At 43.6% G+C, this 22,130-nt stretch overlaps 1 protein-coding gene across 1 annotated transcript in view; it reads left to right on the forward strand.

Annotated features, from left to right (window-relative positions):
* The window catches only part of TNR (tenascin R), a 396,641-nt gene that overhangs the window by 368,847 nt on the left and 5,664 nt on the right, over window positions 1–22,130 (forward strand). Inside the window, exons 19-21 of the mRNA XM_059146349.1 lie at window positions 13,597–13,748; window positions 15,150–15,246; window positions 19,377–19,538. Coding sequence (XP_059002332.1) covers window positions 13,597–13,748; window positions 15,150–15,246; window positions 19,377–19,538 — 411 coding nt within the window. The remainder of the gene's footprint in view (window positions 1–13,596; window positions 13,749–15,149; window positions 15,247–19,376; window positions 19,539–22,130) is intronic.

The following is a 22,130-nucleotide window of genomic DNA, read 5'->3' on the forward strand; positions in this document are numbered from 1 at the left end:
CTTGCACAAAGCCTGACAAATAACGGACGTAATAAATGCTGGTTGAGTAGAATAGTTCCAGCTGTAAAGCATGGAAGAGGGGTTTCTGGTGGGAAAAAAAACAAAAAAGCTATAAGAGATTTTCAACATCCATCACAGGTATGGGACAGGCAAAGAGGTTCTTCCTGCCCAAAGTCCCTCTAATTTCAGGTTCTTTCTCCCATCCCAAATGTAAATTTCCGGGAACAAATTACACTAAGCCTATACGTGTCAACATTAGTGAGTCTTCACTGCCTGTGCCATGCCCCTCCCCCACCTTTCCTAGCCCCTGCCCTCCAACTCCCCTGCCAAAAGCAAATGGAGGAAAAGAATACAAGAGTGCGAGCTTCCTAAATGTGGGAATCAGGATGTTCTCAGGAAGGCAAAGATTCGGGTTTGCCTGATGAGTGGCTTGATCCAGACGCCTTGAGGAGTCCAAGAGAAGGGGTCTCCAGGGTACAGGATGGGCGACACTCACACCAGGACTCTCCTGTCATCTTCAGAGATCACCTAAAGATCCCTCAAGATTAGGTATCCTCTGGGACGAGTGGTCACAGAGGCTGTGCCTTGAACCCGATGCTGCCTGCCCTGACACTAAACACATCCCAGGCCATCCTCTCCCTGCCTCTCTAATGGGACCCTCACTGCCACCCCCCACATGACACACACACAGGGGAGCCACTTTGTTCACCTGCACGCTCCATCTGTGGGCCCCTCTTTGCCTAAAAAGAAGAAAGGGAGAAGGAGAAGAGGGAAAAGGAGGAAGTGGAGGAGGAGACAGAAACAAAAATGGAGAGCAGAGTCATTTCACTTCCTTGAAAGATTGGAGTGCTGCCAGTCTGAACCCCATGAATTATTCCTGCAGAGCAAGACGTCTGAAAAAAACACCAGAGCATCCTACGTGACAGCAAATCAGGGCTGATGGATTTAGAGGCTAATTTCATTCTAGTAACCAGCATCCTTTGTGACTTCATTGACAGTACCTGAGCTTTCCACTTAGCAGCATCCTATTCTTAGGATGGGCTGATCTCAGCTGATTGTTCTACGCATTTTTTATGCCCGGTCTTATGGAACAAAAGAGCCTAGAGCGGGGCCCCTGAGTGGCCTCCATCCACCGACAAAACCTCTTCTTGCCTTTGGTGAACCAAAATAAGAGACACGTTTCAAGCAGATGTCTACTTAATGGTCTGGAAAAGAGTTTCGGTGTTTTTAAAAATAAGAGAGAAAGAAAGAGAGAACTAAAAGAACAGAACTCACTTCCACAAAACCTCAAAAACTTTTCTTTGATCAAGATATCTTCCCTTGTTGCCTTCCTGCCATATAGCATAAACCCATTTCATTCTTTCCATCATGTTAATAGCTTCCTGTCCTCTTGTCTTTGGTGTTTGCACAAGACTCTGGGGGGAATTAAATACAAGTAGTACGGAAGAGAAAAAATATGGATACATTATTTATAATTTACTGTCGCCTGAAATTTCATTCAAGGTCTACTTGTCTTTCAGAGACATGAATATAAATGAGGAAACAAATATTCCCCGTAGAGCAACAGAGACTTGGTGAAATGATCTTCTGAGAGGCAGGTTTCATTGTCTCTTTTAATACTATAAGAAGCAAACAAGAGCTCACTAAAGCTTGTCCTCAGAGACAGTGAACACTATAAAATAGGTTGTCTTGACCTTGAGGTTAAGCGAAGACAATCATTTGTGGAGGTGCCCAGAGATGAGTAATGAGAAGTTTTCTTTATTGCCTTTGCTCCAGTCCTATCCCACATCTAGGCTGAGCTGCTCTCTGGAGCTTTTCACAAAAACTCTGGGAGTCTACTCTAACACAAGCTACAGTTTTTGAAGCTGTAAAAGTTAGCAAAGATTGGCAAATCCTGGGTCCTGGGACGACAGATGTGGATCATGCAAATCCACATAATTATCACTTGGGAAGCCCAGTGACCACTGTCCACCGCTTTCTATTCTTACATATGCCACACTTCCGCCTCGACCAAAGTAGGGAAACAGAGGGCTTCTCTCTGCTCCACTACTTAGAAACATTTGGACTGCTGGCTTCATGGAAACAAGCAACACCCTGCCCCAAAGGAGAAGTCCACCTTCTCCTTCCCTTAATATCTGATTGGGTGGAAGGAGGCAGGACACTAAGCACTGCATGTGAACAAATCATTCCATAAGTCCAATGGGGATAGCTGGGTGGGTCTTAGAGGAACCATCTGAATCAACCATACCGTTCGGTTTATCTCCCATCACCAGTGTCAATCTCCAGCAAGATCTCTCTCTGTACCTGTACATTCATTTCCTCCTAGGCTCATCTCTTCTGCCTTCTACATGCAACCATTCTGAGGTGTTGAATCAGGGCCCTCTTATTCCTATGTGTTTTTGAAAAATGTGTTCTTGGAAAAGTTTTGAGTAGAAATATTTTAAAGGTATGTAAATGGTATTGGGCTAGATAACTCATCCCTTGTTCCCCTGTTTTCTACTCAATGCTAGTTTTAAGAGCCACCCATGTTGTATGTGCATCCAGTCTTTTGCTTCCAATTGTTACAAAATACTGCATGCTGTTCACCCATCATTTTAACCTCCCAAGATGGACATCAGACTGTCTCGAACCTCCCACACTAAAAATGGTGTTGCCGAGAGTACCTTGTATGTGTCCACTTGTGGGTCAGTGAGGCAATACCTTTGGGATATACACCCAGAAGAGGAATGACTGGGTCATGGGTATGTGTTTCCACTGTTTAATAGAGTATTGCTCTTTGAGATGGCTATTCTAGTCTACAACCCCTACAACAGGGCAGGAAAGCACCTGTTTCCTAATGACATGACATGACCCAACTTTGTAACTTCTGATAGTCTAATAGGCATAATTGATATTTCATTTTCTAGATGAATTTCTTTAAATAATACCAAGTTTGAGTTTATACATCTCATCTACGCTTGTTCGCCTTTCAGGTTGCCTTTTGCTGTAAATTGTCTGTTCACATCGTCTATCTTTCTATCAGACTTCCTGTGCTAAATAAGTAATAGCTATCATTATTGGAGCTTCTGAAGTCTTTATGGCTTTCCCTGCCTGTGGGACACAAAGATACTCTTCTATACATACCTTTATTAGCTTTCTAGATTTTTCTTATATTTAGTCTATTTTCAATATTATAGTATTAAGTTAGGATGCAGTTTTCTTTGTCTTTGTATGTGAGCCAATTTCCTCAACATCATTTACTAAATAATCCATCTATTCTCCATTAATTTGTGGTGTTTTACTGTTTATTAAGCTCCCATATATACATGAATGTATCTCCGAACTCTGAACTCATATTGTAGTCCATGGTCTATTTATCTGTTCTTTTGCCAACACTACATTGTGTTTTCATATCTGTTACTTAATATCTTAACATTAATCTCTCCATAACTGATAAAACAAAGAATTGTTTTACCTCACTTTTCTTTTTTGAATTTGACATATCTCTTTGGTGACCTTTGTTTTTCATAGAACAAGTTTATCATGTTCCCCAAAAGAAATCTCAACTTGAATTTAGACTGGAATTGCAATAAATGTATAAAGTAATTTGGGGACAACTGACATCTTTAGAATACTAAGTCATCCCTTCTAAAAATGTATCTCTTCTTTTATTCAAATCATCTTTGTGTTCTTTCATAGGACTCTAAGTATTTCTCTATAATGTTATGCTCTTGGCTCATTTCTAAACATTTTATAATTTCTTATTGCTTGATGACTGTATCGAACTTTAAAAATTATTTTCTAGTTGGTTATTGCTGATATGGGAAAATGCTATGGATTTTTGTATATTTTTGTATATTGATCCTATACCCAGCAATCCTGCTGAGCTCTTTTATTAACACAAATTATCTATTATTTTTAGGTAAATATTTTATATCATTTACAAATAATGATGGTTTTTATCTATGTATTTATAATCCTTATGCTTCTGATTTATTTAATTTTCTTTCCCTGTCACTTTAGCTGGGACCTCAAGAACTATGTTCAGCTGAACAGTGGTACTAGGTAACTTTGACTCATTCTCATTCTTAAAAAGAATGCTTAGTGGCAGCTTCATGTTGCATACTTTTTGCTAAGTCCTCATTTTTAGACCTCCTTTTGATGGGGAAAAGAAACAGTTATTTAAGCTTTTTTAAAATAAAATAAATGTGTAATTGGCTAATCTTAAATAAACCAGGATAATATTCACTTAGATTTGAAGTTTAAAACATTTAAGTCACAGAATTTTCTCCTATTTGAAGCTAAGAGTTTTTATGATAAACTTTGTTGCTAAACATTATCCAATGGCTTTTTTCTGCATTGGTTGAGTTAATTATATAATGTTTATCCTTTATCTTAATAATGAGATGAAGTACATAGATTTTGTTTTATATACATTTCTTTACATTCCTAGGAGAAACTTCACTGAATGTGATTTTTTTTAATGCATGGCTGGGTTTGATTAGCTAAAATTTCTTTTAGCCTATTTACATCTACAATCATAAGTGACATTGACCTATAGATGTTTTCTTATGTATATACCTCCTTACTGAGTTTTTTGAAATTCGCGTTTCACTAGCTTCATCTAAAAGAAAAATCTGGGCAGTGTTCATGATTTTTTGTACTCTTTCTGGAATAACTTTCAGCAGAACTCATTACTAAAACGACCTGGGGATATTTGTTGTTGTTTTGGTTGTTTCTCTTTGTTTTAGGAACGTAAGATGTTTGACTGGTACTTCTACCAAGGTCTTGGCCAAGGTCTTGATTTCTAGCCAAGGTCTTGGTTTCTTCTTGCACCAGTTGTCACTCTTTCTAACCGTCTAGGAATTTATTTTGCCTGAGTCTTAAATTTTAATAGGATAAAATTCTTCAAGAGATTTTAATCTTTACTCTATCTGCAGCTCTTTTTCCTTTTTCATTTTATTTTTGTCAGTTTCTCTATTTCCTAATCAGTCTTATTAATACTAATATTTTCAAAGAACCAGCTTTTGGACTGAAGATCCATGTTCATGTTTCTTTGTCCCTACTGATTTCTTAAATAGATCAGTAGGTCTCCCTACAGCAATCCAGGTACTTGAGCATGTTCTCAAACCCCTCTGGGCTCCCCGAACCCCTTCACTCACCTTCCCCCCCACAAACCCAGCTAAGATTTGGGCTGTGGTTTGCTATAAATTGGCTTTCTTTTTTTTTTTTCCTCTTCTCTTATGGTAGTCTTTTATTTAAGGCAAAAATAAGACATTTTACTCAAGTATTTAATCACTCTTACTTTTTAGAACTTTAGCATTTGTTACTCTTCTGAATTGTGTTCTTACTCTAGATTTTCCATAAAGGATTTTGTAAGGCAAATCCTCGTGAAATCTCATATGCCTAGAGCATTTTTTAATCATACTCTCACATTTGAACTGCAGTGTGATCAGAGGTATAAAATGCCAGGTTCAAATACTTGTTTCCTTTGTATTTTAAAGTATTCAATTGTCTTTTTATATTCAATGTTGCCACTGAGAATTCTGATGTCAGTCTGATCTGTGTTCCCCCTGGAGGTGGGCTACTCTTTCTAGAAGCTTTCAGAATGTTTTCTTTCTTTTTTACAGTCTTCCACTTCACTATATGTTTTGCGGTTTGTTTTTCTTTTTATCCTCAGTCTGACACTCTGAAAGCCCTGTAAATCAGAGGTGTTTTATCTTTAATTCTGAGACATTTATCTTCATTATTTCTTTAAACATTTCTTTGTTTTTATTTCCCCTTTTAGCACTTCTTTAGCTAGATGTTGGAATGTATATTCTCTCCTCCAAATCTCTTAACTTTGTCTTTATGTTTTCTTTTATCTTGACTTTTAGTCTTTTCAGAAAGTTCCTCAGTCTGATCATCCAATTCACTTATTTGTGTTCAGCTGAATCTGAATCCCCCATTCATCTCATCCGTTGTGTTCTTACCTTCAACTATTACATTGTTCATGTCTAATAACTCTACTAACTATTCATAATTTTTGTTCTTTTTTAATATTGTTAATATCCTTCCTTACTTCCTTAAAAAAGTGACATATCAGGCTTAATTTAATCTTGGACCCTCTATTCTAATAATTCTGCGTCAGGTGATGGATGTCACGGTGCTTGTGGTCTTTCTTTCTTGTTAGTCTTACTCTCTAATGACGGATACTCTGGCCTGTGGGCTCATGTGCCTTTGGAGTTATCAATTGCTATGTCTAATATGGGTATATTAGAGAAGAACAAAGTACATGTGAAAAGGTAGGTAATGATTAGTCCATGACAATATGGGGGAGAAGCAAAAACAGGTCTTCAAAACTCTTTTCTAACCTACTCTCTCTTTCTCTTTTTGTACTGTTTTTGTCAGTTTTTTGTATCAGGAAAGACTGGCCTTATTGAATAGGTTGGAAATATTCCCTCCACTTCCATTTTCTGGAAGAGATTGTGTAAAATTGGTGATATTCCTTTTTAAAGTGTTTGCTAGAATCAATAATGAAGCCATCCAGGCCTGAAGGTTCTTTTTCTAAGGGTCCTAACTACAGATCCAATGTCTTTAATAGTTATGATATTATTCAGGTTAACCATTCATCTTGAGTGACTTTTGGTAGATGGTGATTGTCAAGGAAATGGCCCAGTTCATCTAAGTTTTTAAATTTATTTACACATAATTGTTTATACTATTCAGGAGGACAGGAATATGTGATCACTTTATTGGATAGGGGCAGTAAATTTCACCAAACATCAAACTGTCTGCCATAGGTTGTAGGACAACACTGTGAATGTTATAGAAGGACTTTATATGTCACTATACACAGGATTCCATTTGGCCAGTTTTTAATTGCATTGTCCCAAATGTTTTCAGAAAATCTAATTTTAATTTCTCTTTTTATAATCATAGGGGTGGATATAGATCACAAAGTATGGTACATTTAATAAATATTGATTGAGCATCTACCATGGGTCAAACACTGTTCTAAGTTCTGAGGATAAAATGCTGAATAAGATGAGCCAGATGCCCTCCCCCCTGAAACTTATAGTCAAAGGGATGAGGCAATTGGGAATAGACAAAGGAAGGAAATGGGGTAAATTCAAATAGTGATAATATTATTAAAAAAAAAAAACTAATGGAAAAGGGATAGATACAAAGAGCTAACTTCTAGGACAATTTGTATGGGAGGAAGCATTTTCTGATTGTCACTTCCTTCCACTACCATAGACTCTGGCCTCAACTAGGATGATCAGGAAAGGCCTCCTTTTGAGCTGAGACATTTGAGCCAGGACTTGAATGATCAGAGTGAATCACACAAGAGGAGCATTCCAGACATAGTAGGAGTAATTACCATACCCCAAAGGAGGAATAAGTTTGACATGTTCAGCAGACTAGAAAAGAGCCAGCCAGGGTGGGAAATACAAGGCATTGCCAGAGCATATAGGGCTTTGTAGGCCAAGGTAAGGCTTTCTGATTTTCTCTAATTGCAAGAAGTCATTGATATTGGAGCCATTGTATTGAAGAAGCCATTGGAGGGTTTTTGGCAAGGGAGAGATAGGATGAGATAGGATCACATCTACAGTATAAAAAAAAGATCACTCTTCCAAAAAATGGATAGTGAATATAATTAGGGTCAGAATGGCAGGAAAAGACAAGGCAGGAAGTATTACCATGACCCAACCCTCTCCCTGCCATGTCCAATCAAGAGCCAGAGGGAGGGGCCAGGCAGACAGCTGCCAGTCTGATCAGCTAATGTGCCTTAGAACTGGGTCTCCTGATATAAATGAATCCAAGAAATAAGGCAAATTATGTCAGAACATTTCTCTATCACCGTATCTTCAGTTGATCTTTGAAAGGAAGATTCAGAAGGTTATTGCGTTTACCCATGGTGGGCAGAAGGCAGGTGGTCTACAGAACTTGAGAACCTTCCTCAGAAATGCTTCAAATAAAACCATCCAAATTGTCTATTGTTCAGCTGATTCTCCATTCCTATTACATCCTTAAAAGTTTTTGTCACCTCTCCACCCAGACTCTCTCATGAATGGGTCTTACCTCCAATCTTACCCCCATCGAATTCATTCTCCACCCCACAGGAAGAATAATCTTTCTAAAACTTGAGCTTAAAGTCTATCAGTGACCTCTTCATTCTGTAGCCTGCCTGAGAAGGTTTAACTCCTTAAATGGAATGATCCCGACCCTGCTTACCTTCCTGAGGCTCTCCTTTACCCACCCAACCCAGCTTCGGGCTAACTCTGCAGTTTCCCAAAATAGGCCATGCTTTTTGTGCTGACTTGGGACACCCTTCCCCCACCAGTCTGTAGCTAACTTCTACAGATTACTTCTAACTTCCTAAAATAAGAAGTGCTTTCTGATTAGCACTTGCTAATCCTGTCCCATGCCAAGCTCTGCCGCTCCCCCTACCCTCATCAGCACCAAATTTCACCACATGCCCACCTCCACATTTTTAATAGTTCCCTCTGTTTCTCTCTTTACCAGAGCACTTAGAACTTGGGGTTATAATTGTCTGTTTCTCCCACCAGAGTGTGAGCAATCTGAAAGGTGGGATTGTATCCTTTCATTTTTTTATATTATCTCTTAGACCAGTATTCAGAACCCAACAGATGCCCCCCATATGTTTGTTGAATAAATACATAAAAGAATAAACAGGTAAATGAATTAGAAGATGCGATTAAAGAGGCTAAAGTGAGGTTTTCACAGCCCATGTGGGTTGAACAAGTAACTTTGCCCTGTCCATGACCTCAAACTGCCCTCTACAAACCTGCAAGCAGAAACCCACTTCTGGGAAGAACAGCCTAAGCGCTGGTGACCAGAGGCAGTCAGTCACCTGTACTTCTGTGGAATAGCACACTTTGCTGTGTAGTTACACATTGATGTGCACAGGCTGTCCTCAGAGGGAAATCCTGGCATCATGGCTTTGGTCCTGATGCTAAGGCCAGAAGAGAGGGCAGGAGGCAGATGCTCTCCAAATCCATCAACTCTGGCCATTTTAAAGACTACATACAAGAACACAAAACAAGTAAGAAACAGGGCAGGGACCGAAAAGTCTCTCCCTTCACTCCCAGCTGGCTGAGGGTAATCTGATTGTGCTGTGTGTCACGTAGCTCGCTTCACTCCACTCCACACTCAGCCTTCAGATGCCCAACACAAACCAATTTCTGAGCAATTCTTCCAGTGAGTGCCTCAGTCCTGTTGATCTCACAATTACATCTAGACACACTTAACCACGAGACACTTCAGTGTACTGATCACTAGGCATTGCTTTCCTCTTAACCTGGCAGTCACCACAGCTTGTGTTTAAACAACAACAACAACAACAAAGCCTCTTTGTCAGGCCAGGCCCCAGTTACTGTACAAAAGGAAACAAAAGCCTTCCAGTTTTGCTCTTGGTCCTAAAATTTCTGCCTTCAGAAAAATTACTGAAATGATCTATGTTAGGGTGAAAGGTGAGTTTCTGATGATATTAGATGGTATAACATCCAGAGAGCTAGGGATGCCTAAAATCTGTCCCGACAATGTCCTATGAATATATGAAATCACAGTATATGCACAAGGAGCCCAGCAGAGTAAGAATCAGTACATTCTTTATTATTAGCTAAGCCAAGGTCTAAGAACTCTCAAAGCAGAATTTAATAGGAAAACTGGAACACAAGGTTTAAACTCAAGAATAAACAGAATCTCTTATTCCCTCACTTTACTGTGCCACCCTGTCTAAATCGTGGGACCAGTCTGCTCAAGACATGCCTACTGGGGGCACATGGGTGGCTCAGTCAGTTAAGTGTCTGACTCTTGATTTCAACTCAGGTCATGATCTCAGGGTTATGAGATGGAGCACCATGTTGGGCTTTTTTCTCCAGGTGAGTCTGCTTAAGGTGTTCTCCCTTCCCCCATGTTCCCTCATGGTCTCTCTCTCTCTTTTTCTCATAAATAAATAAATCTTTAAAATAAAAAATAAAAAGACATACCTACTGAGAAAGACAGAAAAGGAAAGAGAGAGAAGGAAATAAGGGAGGGCAGGAGAGACAGACAGACCAAGACATTCTGTCTAGAGTCACTAGAGCACAGGACCTAAGTAGAGAAAGCAGACCACCAGGCCCCTCAGGGACATAGTCTAGCTTACCAATTCCACCTCTTGGCCTCTCTGAGAAGAGGAAAATGTACCAGAGAAAGAGTGGGGTTCAAATCTAGCTGCTCTTCAGATTCATCTGGGGAGATCTGGTAAGACACTGATCCCCTGCTATCCCTCAACATTCTGACTTAGTTCATCTGCCACAGGACTCGGGAATCTGAATTTTAATAAAGTCCCCATTTGGGAATTAGTGAGCCTCTGCCTCCTCTCATCTGATGAAAAGGAATAATGATCTATCGAGGACTTGTAGTGGGAGGCAAAACTCTGGTAATACTGAGGGCCGGAGAGGGGTTGAGAAGAGTGGTTCTATGGTAGATGTGTCTTCTCCAAGTGCCCAGGAGGTAAAAATCCCAGTTGTTGCTCCTGATATTCTACGCAGGCAAAATGTTTATTGATTGATTTTCCAATAATGCCACAGATTAAATCAAATCAAGAAACAACCAGGTGGCCTCCCAACTTGTCAAAGGTAAGACAAGTGTACCCAGCAACCATGCACCAGACCTGAACACATCTGGTGAGCTCCTCCACCAACCAGCCCAGTGTGGGGGCCCAAAAAGATGAAAACACAGCCCTTCCTTTCCCAGGGTATAGTCTGGGAGCTTCATCTCTCCAAACTTTTGACACCACTTAAATCCACTTTTTTCTTAAGTTGATTTTATTCCCATTTTCTGACTTAAAAAAACATGAATTCCTTTTTTTATATGACATTCTTTCAGGTATCTTAAAAGGTCTCCAGGGCAGGCCATCTCAATTACTATATTTGTTTTTCATAGGTTTACCTTTAAGACAACTAAATGTGTTTGAACCTTTTGAAAGTATCAATAACTTAAATATTAAATAATCATCAAGTTGAAGAAAATCGTAAAACATCATTTACTTACCTATTCTAAAGTTTGGTTTGGTTTGGTTTTATAGATGTATTTGATTTTTTGTTTTGCTTATTGTTTGTTTTTAAAGATTTTATTTATTTATTTGTCAGAATGAGAGAAAGAGGCAGGCAGAGGGATAAGCAGGCTCCCTACCGAGCAAGGAACCCAATGTGAGACTTGATCCCAGGACCCTGAGATCATGACCTGAGCTAAAGTCAGAAGCTTAACTGACTGAGCCACCCAGGCATCCCTTATAGGTATATTTGTTATAATTTGAGGCTTGGGGGAAGATGTTCTGTTGGGAACATCCTGGATACTGGGGGGAAAAAATTGTGAGTTCTGGCCCCTTTAAGGAGTTAAATCAATTAAGAAAAAAAAAACAGACTATTTAAGAATGAGCTAAAGCACAACAAAATTTTGTGCTGATCTCATAAAATGAGAAAGTCAGCCAATTAGAGTGGTTAAAGGAACGCAGACAGGCAGGTTGCTGCAGAGACCAGGTGGAGAAAAAGGCTTGGGAGCCAGGACATCATCATGGGTGCTCCCAATGTAACAGGGAGAGGGAAGGAGCTCACTTCCACTTGTCCCCTGACACATAACTGTGACCACTAAGAATATGTGGGTTTAAGAATTCTGTCAGGCTCTAGGACGTGCTGCAGATGAAAGTTTAGAGCTTTCCTGCAGCTACTTTAGAAAACCAGTTTGGAGGATAAAGATGTGTAATTTGAACATAGAACTTTTTGAGGTAACTTTAACCTTTGGGATGCTTGTAAGAAAATACAGACATCAATTAATTCCCTGCTGTATGGATAGATATAACTCCTGTAAACTGTATACATGTTATTCCTTGTTGAGCCAAGTGCAGGGAGCACTTGACTTGGGGTCTCAAAACTTGAGTTCAACTGACCTGTGGAAGCTGTGCGATCTTACTGAGTGTGGTTTCCTTTTATGCAAAATAGTGATCTGTCTGATCTATAACAATCTGCCTTTCTCTTAAAGTTTCTTGCAAGAATTAAATAGAAATAAAACACACCTTCTCTAGTACAATTTCTATAGAAATGTATTGTTACTCCCTGCTGCAACTGTGTCTGAAGTAGGCAGTGCCCTTGTTCTAAACTACCTTATGCGGGAGCAAACTTTGACCATCGTGTGGCAGCAAGCTGGACAGTCCCTGTGCTAGGAGTTCACAGATCTACTAAACCCTGACGACCTCTTCCTAAAACAGGATGCTTCGAAGATGATCTGTTGACCAGGGTGTTCAAGGAGGTCCACTTGCTCAGACCTCCCTCCCCCACAGCTGACTCCAAGCTGCCCTCCAGCGCACCTGTAGTGTGCCGGTATCGCCACTAGGGGCCACTGTAGTGACTAACACGTGAGGTCCCTACAAGCCTCCTTCTAACAGCTATAGTTCAAGGGTGCAAAACAGAATCAGCCTCATTTCATTGACCCTGAACATCACTGCATGCACAGGTCACCCAAACCACTTCTCCTTACATGGAAAGCTCTCCCTTTTATTTTCCACTCCTGCGGTCCAGAAATCAGTTCCAGTGGGATCTCTGCTTCTTGGCTGGCTTGCTTGCTAAGCATTAAAATTTGCCCCGAAGCTAAGCTCTTCAAGATACATGATTTGAGCTTCTCTTTTAGCTAATTAGATATTGTTCTACAAATTGGGCTGTTCTCTCTGAAAGATGATCAGCAATTTATTTCCCCTGCCCTTTCCTTAAACTTAAACTGAACTGTAAAACATGACCATTTGATTGTTTAGTCCAATCAGGAGATTGTTTTGGGCAAGGAATAGAGATCCATCTTCTTGCTAACTCCAAGCTTGTGTAGGCATTCCTTCATGCTGTTGTGAGGATGGTGGAAGGTTTTGCTTAATACCTGTCATCCCTTTGAAAGGTGGGCCCTACTGGGCTGCCTGGGTGCCTCAGATAGGCATCCAACTCTTGATTTGGGTTCAAATCATGATCTTGGGGTCGTGATATGGAGCCCCATATTGGGTTCTGCACTCAGCATGGAGTCTGCTTGAGATTCTTTCTCCCTCTCCCTATTCCCTCTCCCCTGCTCCTGTGCACACTCTCTCCCTCTCCAAAATAAATAAAATCTTAAAAAAAAAAAAAGGAAGAAAAAGAAAGTTGGGCCCTACAGTGATGTGTTATGGCCCATGCATCTGTAATCATCACCTGAGTAACCCCACTAGCTACATTAACACATTTTCACCCTTCATGGGGCGGGGTAGGGGATTTTTTTATTAGCCCCGTTTTACTGACAAGAAAACTGATACCCAGGGAAGTCAGGCCATTTGCCTAAAACCAAAAAAATAGGTAAGGGAAGGAACCAGACTGTGAACCCAGATCCTTGGTCCTCAGATGCCCCAAAACTGTATATTGTTCGAGTAATCCAACATCAGTTAGAGGGGGGAACGCAGGATGATGTGGGGTCCCCACACAAGAATTGAGATCCAGTAAAGATTTCTTACAGCTCTTGATAAAGTACCACAAGGTACTTACAGCCTTGTCCAATCCAAGATGTCATTACACATTGTAGGTGAAAGGATCCTTTCTGGAAACTGCCTCTTTTCCTATGCAGGGGGTCGGGTGTTTCCTCATCCTCAAGACTGTGCCCAGCATTTGATGAATGGAGACACTCTGAGTGGGGTTTACACCATCTTCCTCAACGGAGAGCTAAGCCGGAAGTTACAGGTGTACTGCGACATGACCACCGATGGGGGTGGCTGGATTGTAAGTATCTGGGACTGTTCTCCACACTCACAAACATCCTCAGGGGCTGGTCCATCTGGCTTGGCATCTGTGGATCCAAATTTCACCATCCTCTGGCCAGTCTTCATCCATCCTTCACCTGTCCATGGCGGGGTTCGTCCTTACCTCTGGGCCCTTGCTTAGCAAGGCATTCACTGGCCAAGCACTGGAATGATTAAGCATATCGAGGCAGCAGTGGCCTGGCCCAGTGAAGGGGCCCCAGGAATACTGTTCCTTCTGTGACAATAGTTAATGCAGGAGGGTGCCAGGGAGAGGGACGAATGGCTCTGCTAGGCCCAAGACTCTTGCCTGCTGAAGGCTGCAGCTGTAGTCAAGGAGCAGAGAGAGTGGGTCCTCTGCAGGAGGAGGAGAGCCTCGATGGGGAGCTCTATGAGATGACTGCATATGGGGGAGCCGATGAGCACGAACAGCCATCTCTAGTTACCAAGCCTACCCCTGTCACTATCTTCCCTGGCCTCCCTGGCTCTTCCCCAGAGCTGCCACAGCCTTCCAGTGCACCAGCAGTCAGGAAAATAAGAGCCTTCCTCCATAGCTAATAGGACAACACCAAAAGAAGAGAAAGAACAGTGTCCTAAATGACCCCAGCTAGCGGTGCAGCCCGCTGTGCGTACAGGAGAGTTCTCTCAGCCTGACCCTAAAGGAGCCCAGCATTCGCTCTGCCCCTGCATGTACACACAGCCCCCCGGCCCTCCCACGGTTCCTCTCTAGCGCTATGAACACACAGCACTGGATTTTTCTTGGTGCAAAATGGATAGATTTTTAATGGAGTTAAATGGTGGCTGTGTTCGTAAGCTACTCTGGGGAGGCATTTTCTTTTATGTTTCTGACATATTTGTGCCTCCTTCTTAAAGCATAATTGGAAATTGAAACTGAGGCTGATGCATTGGAGGTTAAATGAAATTAGCACTTAAACAGCTCGGAAAAATGAATGATATGCAGTTGCTGTGCCTGCAATAGGATGGTGACAGCTACTAGCTGATGTGGGCCGGTCCTGTTCTTTTGGTGAGAAATGCTTTCTACTGCCCTCGGTGCTGCAAAAAGATTCTTTTGAGAGCCAAGCCTATTTCCCCTTGCCTAGTTGGGGGCTTGAGATGGATTCTGAATTCTTTCTGCATTGCAGGGGTGCAAATTAGTGTCAAAGGCACACCCTGGCCTATTCTTCAGGGACCTCTGCACTTCCGGAGGAGAGCTCTGAGCATCTCTTACTACGAAAACAGCCATGTGGATACCGAGCTCTGTACAGCAATGTTCCTGATCTGAGCATCTTTGTCCTGGCGGCTGGAAAACTCAGTTACAGCGATTTTACTCGTGGGGTTTATTTTCTTTAGCATCACGTTGTTTCCTCTCCTGTCTCCCCCACAGGTGTTCCAGAGACGGCAGAACGGCCAAACTGATTTTTTCCGCAAGTGGGCTGAGTACCGTGTAGGCTTCGGGAACCTAGAGGATGAGTTTTGGCTGGGTAATCCTCCTTCATGCTTTCCCTGGGAACCCTGCTCCGGGTCTTTGTCCACCTCCTTCCTTTCTGTGTCCATCCGGGATGACCCGAAACACCGTGTCCGTTGAGAAGTTGACAGCTCGTGAATTGCTTTCAGTACCTCTTGCTCTGTTTGGCTCCGCTATTGATCTGTTTTTATCTTCTTGTGGTGTTTTCCTCTTTGCTCTGTCTCTTCCCATCCTCATTAATAGTCTCTTATGCTGATGGGTCTTGACATGAGGCAACTACAGAGGAAGTGAGCTGCCTGGTGGGGGAGGGGGTGCAGGACACGGCCAGCTGGCCGGTCACCTCTCAGATGCTGGGCACCCGCCAGGCAGCCTGCAGGTGGGGAGAGAGAGGAGGCAGTCACCTTGCCCCAGCTCCCCGGAGGAATCTTATTGCCTGACTTGGCAAGGGAAGAGAAAAATGAAAACCGCCTTTGGGGTGTCCTGCCATCTCCCAGAGGTCTGACACAGGCAGGAGGTGCAGATTGAGAACGGAGCTGGTGTGAGAAGGTGAATATCCAGGTGGTGGCGGGAGTGCCAACCCCGGAAAGCAGTAAATGGATTACCTGTGTCTCGGCCTGGGTTAGATTTTCATAATGAAACATACAGGGAGGCAGGGGGAAGGGCGCATGACTGACTTCCCTATTTGTGGTCTCCTCCCTCTATCCCCATCCCTACGGCATCGGGGCCTCACTGTCTTTCTCCTGGACACTCATACGACAGCTCCCTACCTGACCTCCCTGCCTCCGGGACTACTCCATTGTCCACACGGCGGTCTTCCTCATGCCCGAAATCTGAGCGGTGGTTAACCGCATTTGTAATCCCTTTCAGTGACGCCTCATTGCCACCAGGAAAGCCAAACCCCTTCGCTGAGGTACAAGACCCTTCCTAATCTACTTCTGGAGCCTGCTCCCCACCACTAAGTCCCCCACACCTCCCGCCTACACTCCCCCACACATGCCAGCACTCAGCTCCAAACATTCAGAGTCATTAATGCTTCCTCTGCAAGGAATGCTCTCCCAGCCCACCATCCCCCTACCCTGTACATCTTGTTGCCTGTCTGTGTATATTCAGAGACCCAGCTGCACTCCTCGTCCTCCACAGAACCTGTGCTGCCCAGTTTTCTTACCCTCTGCCTATGGGAGAATTGTCCACTCCCTCTTTTGTGGAGCCCAAAGCACAGTGTCCATTTTTCTTTCTGTCCCTCTTGACTGTGCCATGGAAACTTCTTTCAGGACTAGGACCACATCTTGACCATCTTTTAGTCCCCTTGCCTGTTATGGTGCCTGCGATGGTAGGTGCTTAAAGAGTAGGTACTGATAGGTCCATCAATGATAAGAATTTATCAAGTACCTATGAGAGGCTCAGAACTGTGTTGGCTGACATAGGTAATGAAACTATAAGATAAGAACATTGAGAGAGAAGTCAAATGCAAAGGAAGTACTTTTACCTTCTAAGAGTTGGCACACAGTTTGGGGGACAAGTACAATGCATGTAGATCAGGTGCCTCGCACACAGGGCTCACATTCCCCAGCCCTCAGCCGCTGTGCACTGATTCCACGATTTTTGCCTTATCTGTGAAGTAGCTGATCTATCCTGCACTTACATTTTCTCTATATTGCTTGCTTTATTTAATTAAATCAACTGTTTTGTGAAAGAAACTTCATAGCATTTCCCAAAATGGAAAGCTAGTTATCATGTACCGAAACAAAAAGGAGCCTTAAAAATTCATACAAGGAAAACAAAACAATATTAATATTATTAAATGACAGCTAACTACGTGGGCCCCAAGCCTGAGCTGCTGCCAGTGGTACAAATGAAGGTTAGCAAGCACTGGGTCTTTTCACTGCCAAGTTCTGGAACCAAACTGAGACTGGGAGTTGAGGTTAGCATCTGAGTTAAGGTTTCTCCTTTAACTATTAAGAAAGAAACGGGATTTGGAAATAGCTTTCTCCCTATATGTTTAAGGTTATTTCGTCCTCATTCCCAGAGTATTTCTCCTATCACGAGAAATGCCATACTATGCTGAGAAACACTGTACCAACCAATGAACTATCTACGAGAAGGCACAGATACTCGGAGAGGGGAGGGGTCAGCTTTGTGGAGGAGGCTCTGGGCGATCCCTGACTAAGAAGAATGCAGGAGGGAAGGGGACAAGCAAAGAGGAAAGGCAGGGATTGTTCTGACATGTGCAAATGGGACAGGAAAGAAACCACCCAACCAGAGCAAAGACGCAAGGCAGGGAAAGAAGAAAATGAGGTTAGATGGGTTGAATAAAAGCACATTATGGTACCTAAAGCCAGGAAGGGAAGTCTTGACATAATGCCGTGGTAATAGGGAGCCAGTGAGGGCTGCTGAACCGAGGTTTGGCAGCAATACTCAGGTTCAGGGTAACTATGGCCTATAATTTATATCCCAAGTTGGGTTCCCCAGAAGCAGAGCCAGAGATATTCTTTTTCAAGGGATTTATTGAGGGAGTGGCCTCAGGAGTAGGGGAGTGGAGGAAGCGAGACAGAGCAGAAGACACTATGCAAAAATGCAGTTTTGGTGAGAGGTTATCTTTGGTCTGATTCTCAGGGGAGGTCTGGAGCATGAATTGCTCCTCAGTGTTGGTCCCCAGTAGGACAAGAGGGATGGTCTTTCATACCCCCTACATCAGGCATTAATGTAGGTCTGCTTCAAGGCGTGGGGGAGGAAGAACATAGCTGCTAAGGGGAAGTAAATCCTGTTTGGTCAAAGGCAATTATCCAAGAAGAAGGCAGCTGTGAGCTGTTAGCAGCCAACACATCTAGCAGCTGGGGGACATGCCCACCATTTACTAAGGGCATCCAGAGCAGGTACCCCCAGGATCTACTAGATCCACACAAACAGAAGTCTAGGGCAGGTTGTGGGTCAGCAACCTGGCGAACAGCAAACAGCCCTCAGCCCTCAGTTTATAATCAAAATGAAGCTTTAAATCTCAAACAGGATAGGGAAGCAGAAGGATGCAGGCGGCCCTCAGCCAATAATAGCACCTGTGTGGATTTCAACCTCTTCTTCCACAATGAGATTAGTCTAAGTAATCTCTAAATTCCCTTCCATTGCCGCAGTTCCTTTATTCTCATCATGGCTTCCTCCGATAAATATCAGATATGACAGCAAAGCAAGAGGACCCCGGTTCTGTATGCAGATAGAAATCAGGAAGACTCAGAGATCACCAGCAATGTAAGGTGATTGGTTCAAAGTCTGGACAGTTAGGTCAAAATCAGAAAGTCCCAGAATCCAGCCAGCCAGAGCAAGTGGACAAGGGAATATATACGAGAAATATAAGAGAAAACATCACCCAAGGAAGATGTGGGCTCACAGAGGCATTAAGAATCTATTAAACCAAGGTCCACAAAGCTTAGAGCCTAAAGGGAAGCAGCTGGGTGAAAATAACCACCCAGGAGACCAGTGCAGAGGGGGCAAAGCAAACTGTAGTGGGTAGGTTAAACAGAAAGGAACCGAAGTCAGAGGGCAAATGGCAATATCCCCTGACCTGGCTGTGGGAGCCCCAGGAGGGCTGGAGGCTGAGAAAGGGCAAGGCAGTATAATGCAGGGTGAACAGAATCCCTTTTGCAGGCTGCTAGGAGATGATAGGAGGTCTGGTTCTCCCGGGCCCCTAGTACCCATCCTGAATTCCCATCCTGAACTCCTCTGATCAGTGTTTCTACCTCTGGCTTCCTACGACTCTCACCAAACGATTCACATCCATGTAATACATCTTGTCATTTTCACCCAATGCCGCGGTTTGGAGTGGAAGGTGGTAGGGGACAGGACCAGGAATCCTGAGGCTCAGGGTTTGTGTGCTACAGAGTCAAGACAGGATGTTAGGACCCCTGAGCTGACCTGGGGGCAGGGAGGGGGACACCCATCAGCAGACCAGGTCTTGTCTTTTTGCGGGAGGAGATTCTGGGTCTGGCAGGGTCTGTCTGATAAATGACCTGAGAAGGGCTGAGGACAAAAGCAATCTGGGTCCCCCTGCCCCTCTGCAACATCCATTGTGAGGCCACAGTCCCATTCAGCCCCATTTCCCCCCATTTCCCAAGCCGCTGGGATGGGGCCCCCTGCATCCTCCACTCTTCTCCACAGGGCTGGACAACATACACAAGATCACGTCCCAGGGCCGCTACGAGCTGCGCGTGGACATGCGGGACGGCCAGGAGGCCGCCTTCGCCTCCTACGACAAGTTCTCAGTGGAGGACGGACGAAACCTGTATAAGCTGCGTCTCGGTGGCTACAACGGCACTGCAGGTACCCTGGCCACCAACCCCTCACCAAGCCCCCAGCAGCACCCCCGGGGCGGTAAAGACCAGCGCCCCCGCGCGGTCAAGGCCTGAACTGCACCGGGCGGCGGCCACACCCGGAAACCTGTGAATTCCCTGCCAGCCAAAGAGCAGGGGCGGGGGAAGGGCTGGGAATCACTGGCGCTGGTCCCTTCTGTCCCCAACCACCCAGGTGACCTGAAACCAATGCCTCAGGATTTCAGTTTCCTCATCTGGAAAATCATAATAAGGCTGCCAGCCCTACTTCACAGAGTAGTCAGAAAAAGATGCAATCAAAGCAGCAAAAGTACTTTAAAGTTAAAAAAAAAAAAAAGCACAGTGTGAGGGCAAAGCATTATTTTCCTTGTCTAGATTAGTCAATATGGGCTCTTATCCAACGAGTGCATAATCATCTACTTTCTGGTGAGAAATTTCCTCCTGCAATGACATCCAGGAAAACCATCTTGCAACTAAGGGAAATAAAGCAGACCCCTCCATATTCTGAGGGGCCCCCTCCCCTCAGCAGTCATCATAACGCCTTTGTCAGGTGCAAGCAAGAGCCCTGGAAAGATCCTCCTCGACCATGTTTCTTCTCATTCCTCCACGAGAACCAAATACATGCTCGCATTTCCTGTATAGATTTTTATGACATTTCGACTAAGCAGAACAAATGTGTCCATAAGCTCTGTTGCATTAATAGTTTGATTGGAATGTAATATCCCAACCTGTTTCTTAGGCTTTGCCAGTCTGTCTCCTAGGTTCTATTATAGCACATTTCATAAAAACCTGTTTTGCCAAACATTCTACTCTTTGGTACATGGAGTTATTGGTCCTTTCATTAACTCCAGTGTAAGGGCTAAACGCTAGTCTGTAATTTTAGCAGCAATTTTCATGACTCTTGGAATTAATAAGATCATCAAGGTGCTGCCCTTCTGATTACTGCACCTGTCCAAGTATTTCTCTTCTCACCCAGGTATTGTTACTCCGCAGGAAGACGTGCTTCGTTCTTGTTCATTTGGAGATTGTTCCTGTCGGTGGTCAGTCAGGTCTGCCTGAGATGCCCCTCGTGGTGGCTCCAATTTACTACACTTTGGGCATAAAAGAGCCATTGAAATGGAGTGTATTAAACAAGATGTCAGACTAAATCATTTCAAAAAAAAAAAACCTGATACAATCAACTCCCTAAGATTAGAATTGTATAGAAAAGCAGTTCTTATTCTTCCCTCAGGAAGAAAACCAAGCTTTGCCCCTTGCTCCCATGTTCCACCTTCCTCCCCCCTCTTCATCCACTCCAGTCCTCTGCTTCTCCCTGCCCGCCCCCTTGCCCCATGGGCCCAGCCATGCTGCCTTTACCACAGCTCTGTCTTGCTACCAGGCCCCATGGAGGGCAGGGCCATGGGACCGCATTCTACTCTCATGTCTCCTAGGCAAATCCTGCCAGCAAATTGACCAATCATCATGAATTAATTGCAGTCCGACCCCTCTCTTCAAATATTCAGTTCATCTTCCTCAAATGATGAAAACCTGGGCTTACATGGGCTGCCCCCTTCTCTGGGTAACTCCACTCAGTGGTTGCTCTTTCTAGACCAGAAGGTCTCCAGTGGGGAAGAGCCCATCCTCTCTTTCTGGCATTCGCCATTGCCCAATTCCCCTGGCCTTTATCTTGACTTGTTGCTCATTTTATTGGTCCTACTGACAACTATCCGTCCTATGGCTTCCAATTCATATTCATCCCTTTCTCCTGTCCCCATTTCTCAAGGCTACAAAAATCTAGGTCTCTCATCAAGACTCTGACCAGAGTAGAACTGAAAACTCCAAAACAAGTTATCAATAAAAGGTTGTTGAGCAACCCCAAGAAGGTCATTGTGCAAGTTACAGGGACTCAAAACAAGCATAAGACATGGCCTCTGCAAGAATGAAACAGCTGTTTTTCAAAAAAGAACCATAAAAGAAATGATACTCACTTCTGGCTCACCAGGAGCTTATTGGCCTCGGAAGGAGTGACATCTGGCTTGGGTCGCAATAGCAAGGAAGGCAAACCCTGGAAGAGAAGTCACGGGAGGAGAAGTTACTGTGGAGGGAGGGCAGGCGTGGAGAGCCTGGCTCCCCAGGGCAGGGTGTGAGTTCAGAAGAAACAGAAAGAAGATTGGCAGAGTAAGGGCCCTAAAACCAAGGGAGCCATGGTAGGTCCTGAGTCTTCTGGATTTGGGGGTTTTAGGAAGATCAATGTGACAGCCTTAAACTGGATAAAGTAAATCTGAGTAAAGAACAGAGACCTGCTGGCAGCTGCTGCATTAATCCTGGTAGGAGATAATAGGAGACTTGACTAATGTCAGGAATTAAGAGAAAGGTATAAATCTGAACAGTGGTTTGAGAGAGAAAAACCAAGACTTGGATGATGCACTGAATATATGAGGTGGTATGAGGCAGAAATGAGAAGGGAAGCCAGATTGGGGGAGGAGATAAGGACCAATGCTGGGATCTATCCAAGATCGCAGCAGGCAACATCAGAGATGAAGTTGGAGAGCACTGTTGTAGGGCAGTAGTGGAGAGCAAATTCTAGATTACAGAAGGACAAGCT

This window comes from Mustela lutreola, chromosome 14 (genome assembly GCF_030435805.1).
Source record: "Mustela lutreola isolate mMusLut2 chromosome 14, mMusLut2.pri, whole genome shotgun sequence".
NCBI lineage: Eukaryota > Metazoa > Chordata > Mammalia > Carnivora > Mustelidae > Mustela > Mustela lutreola.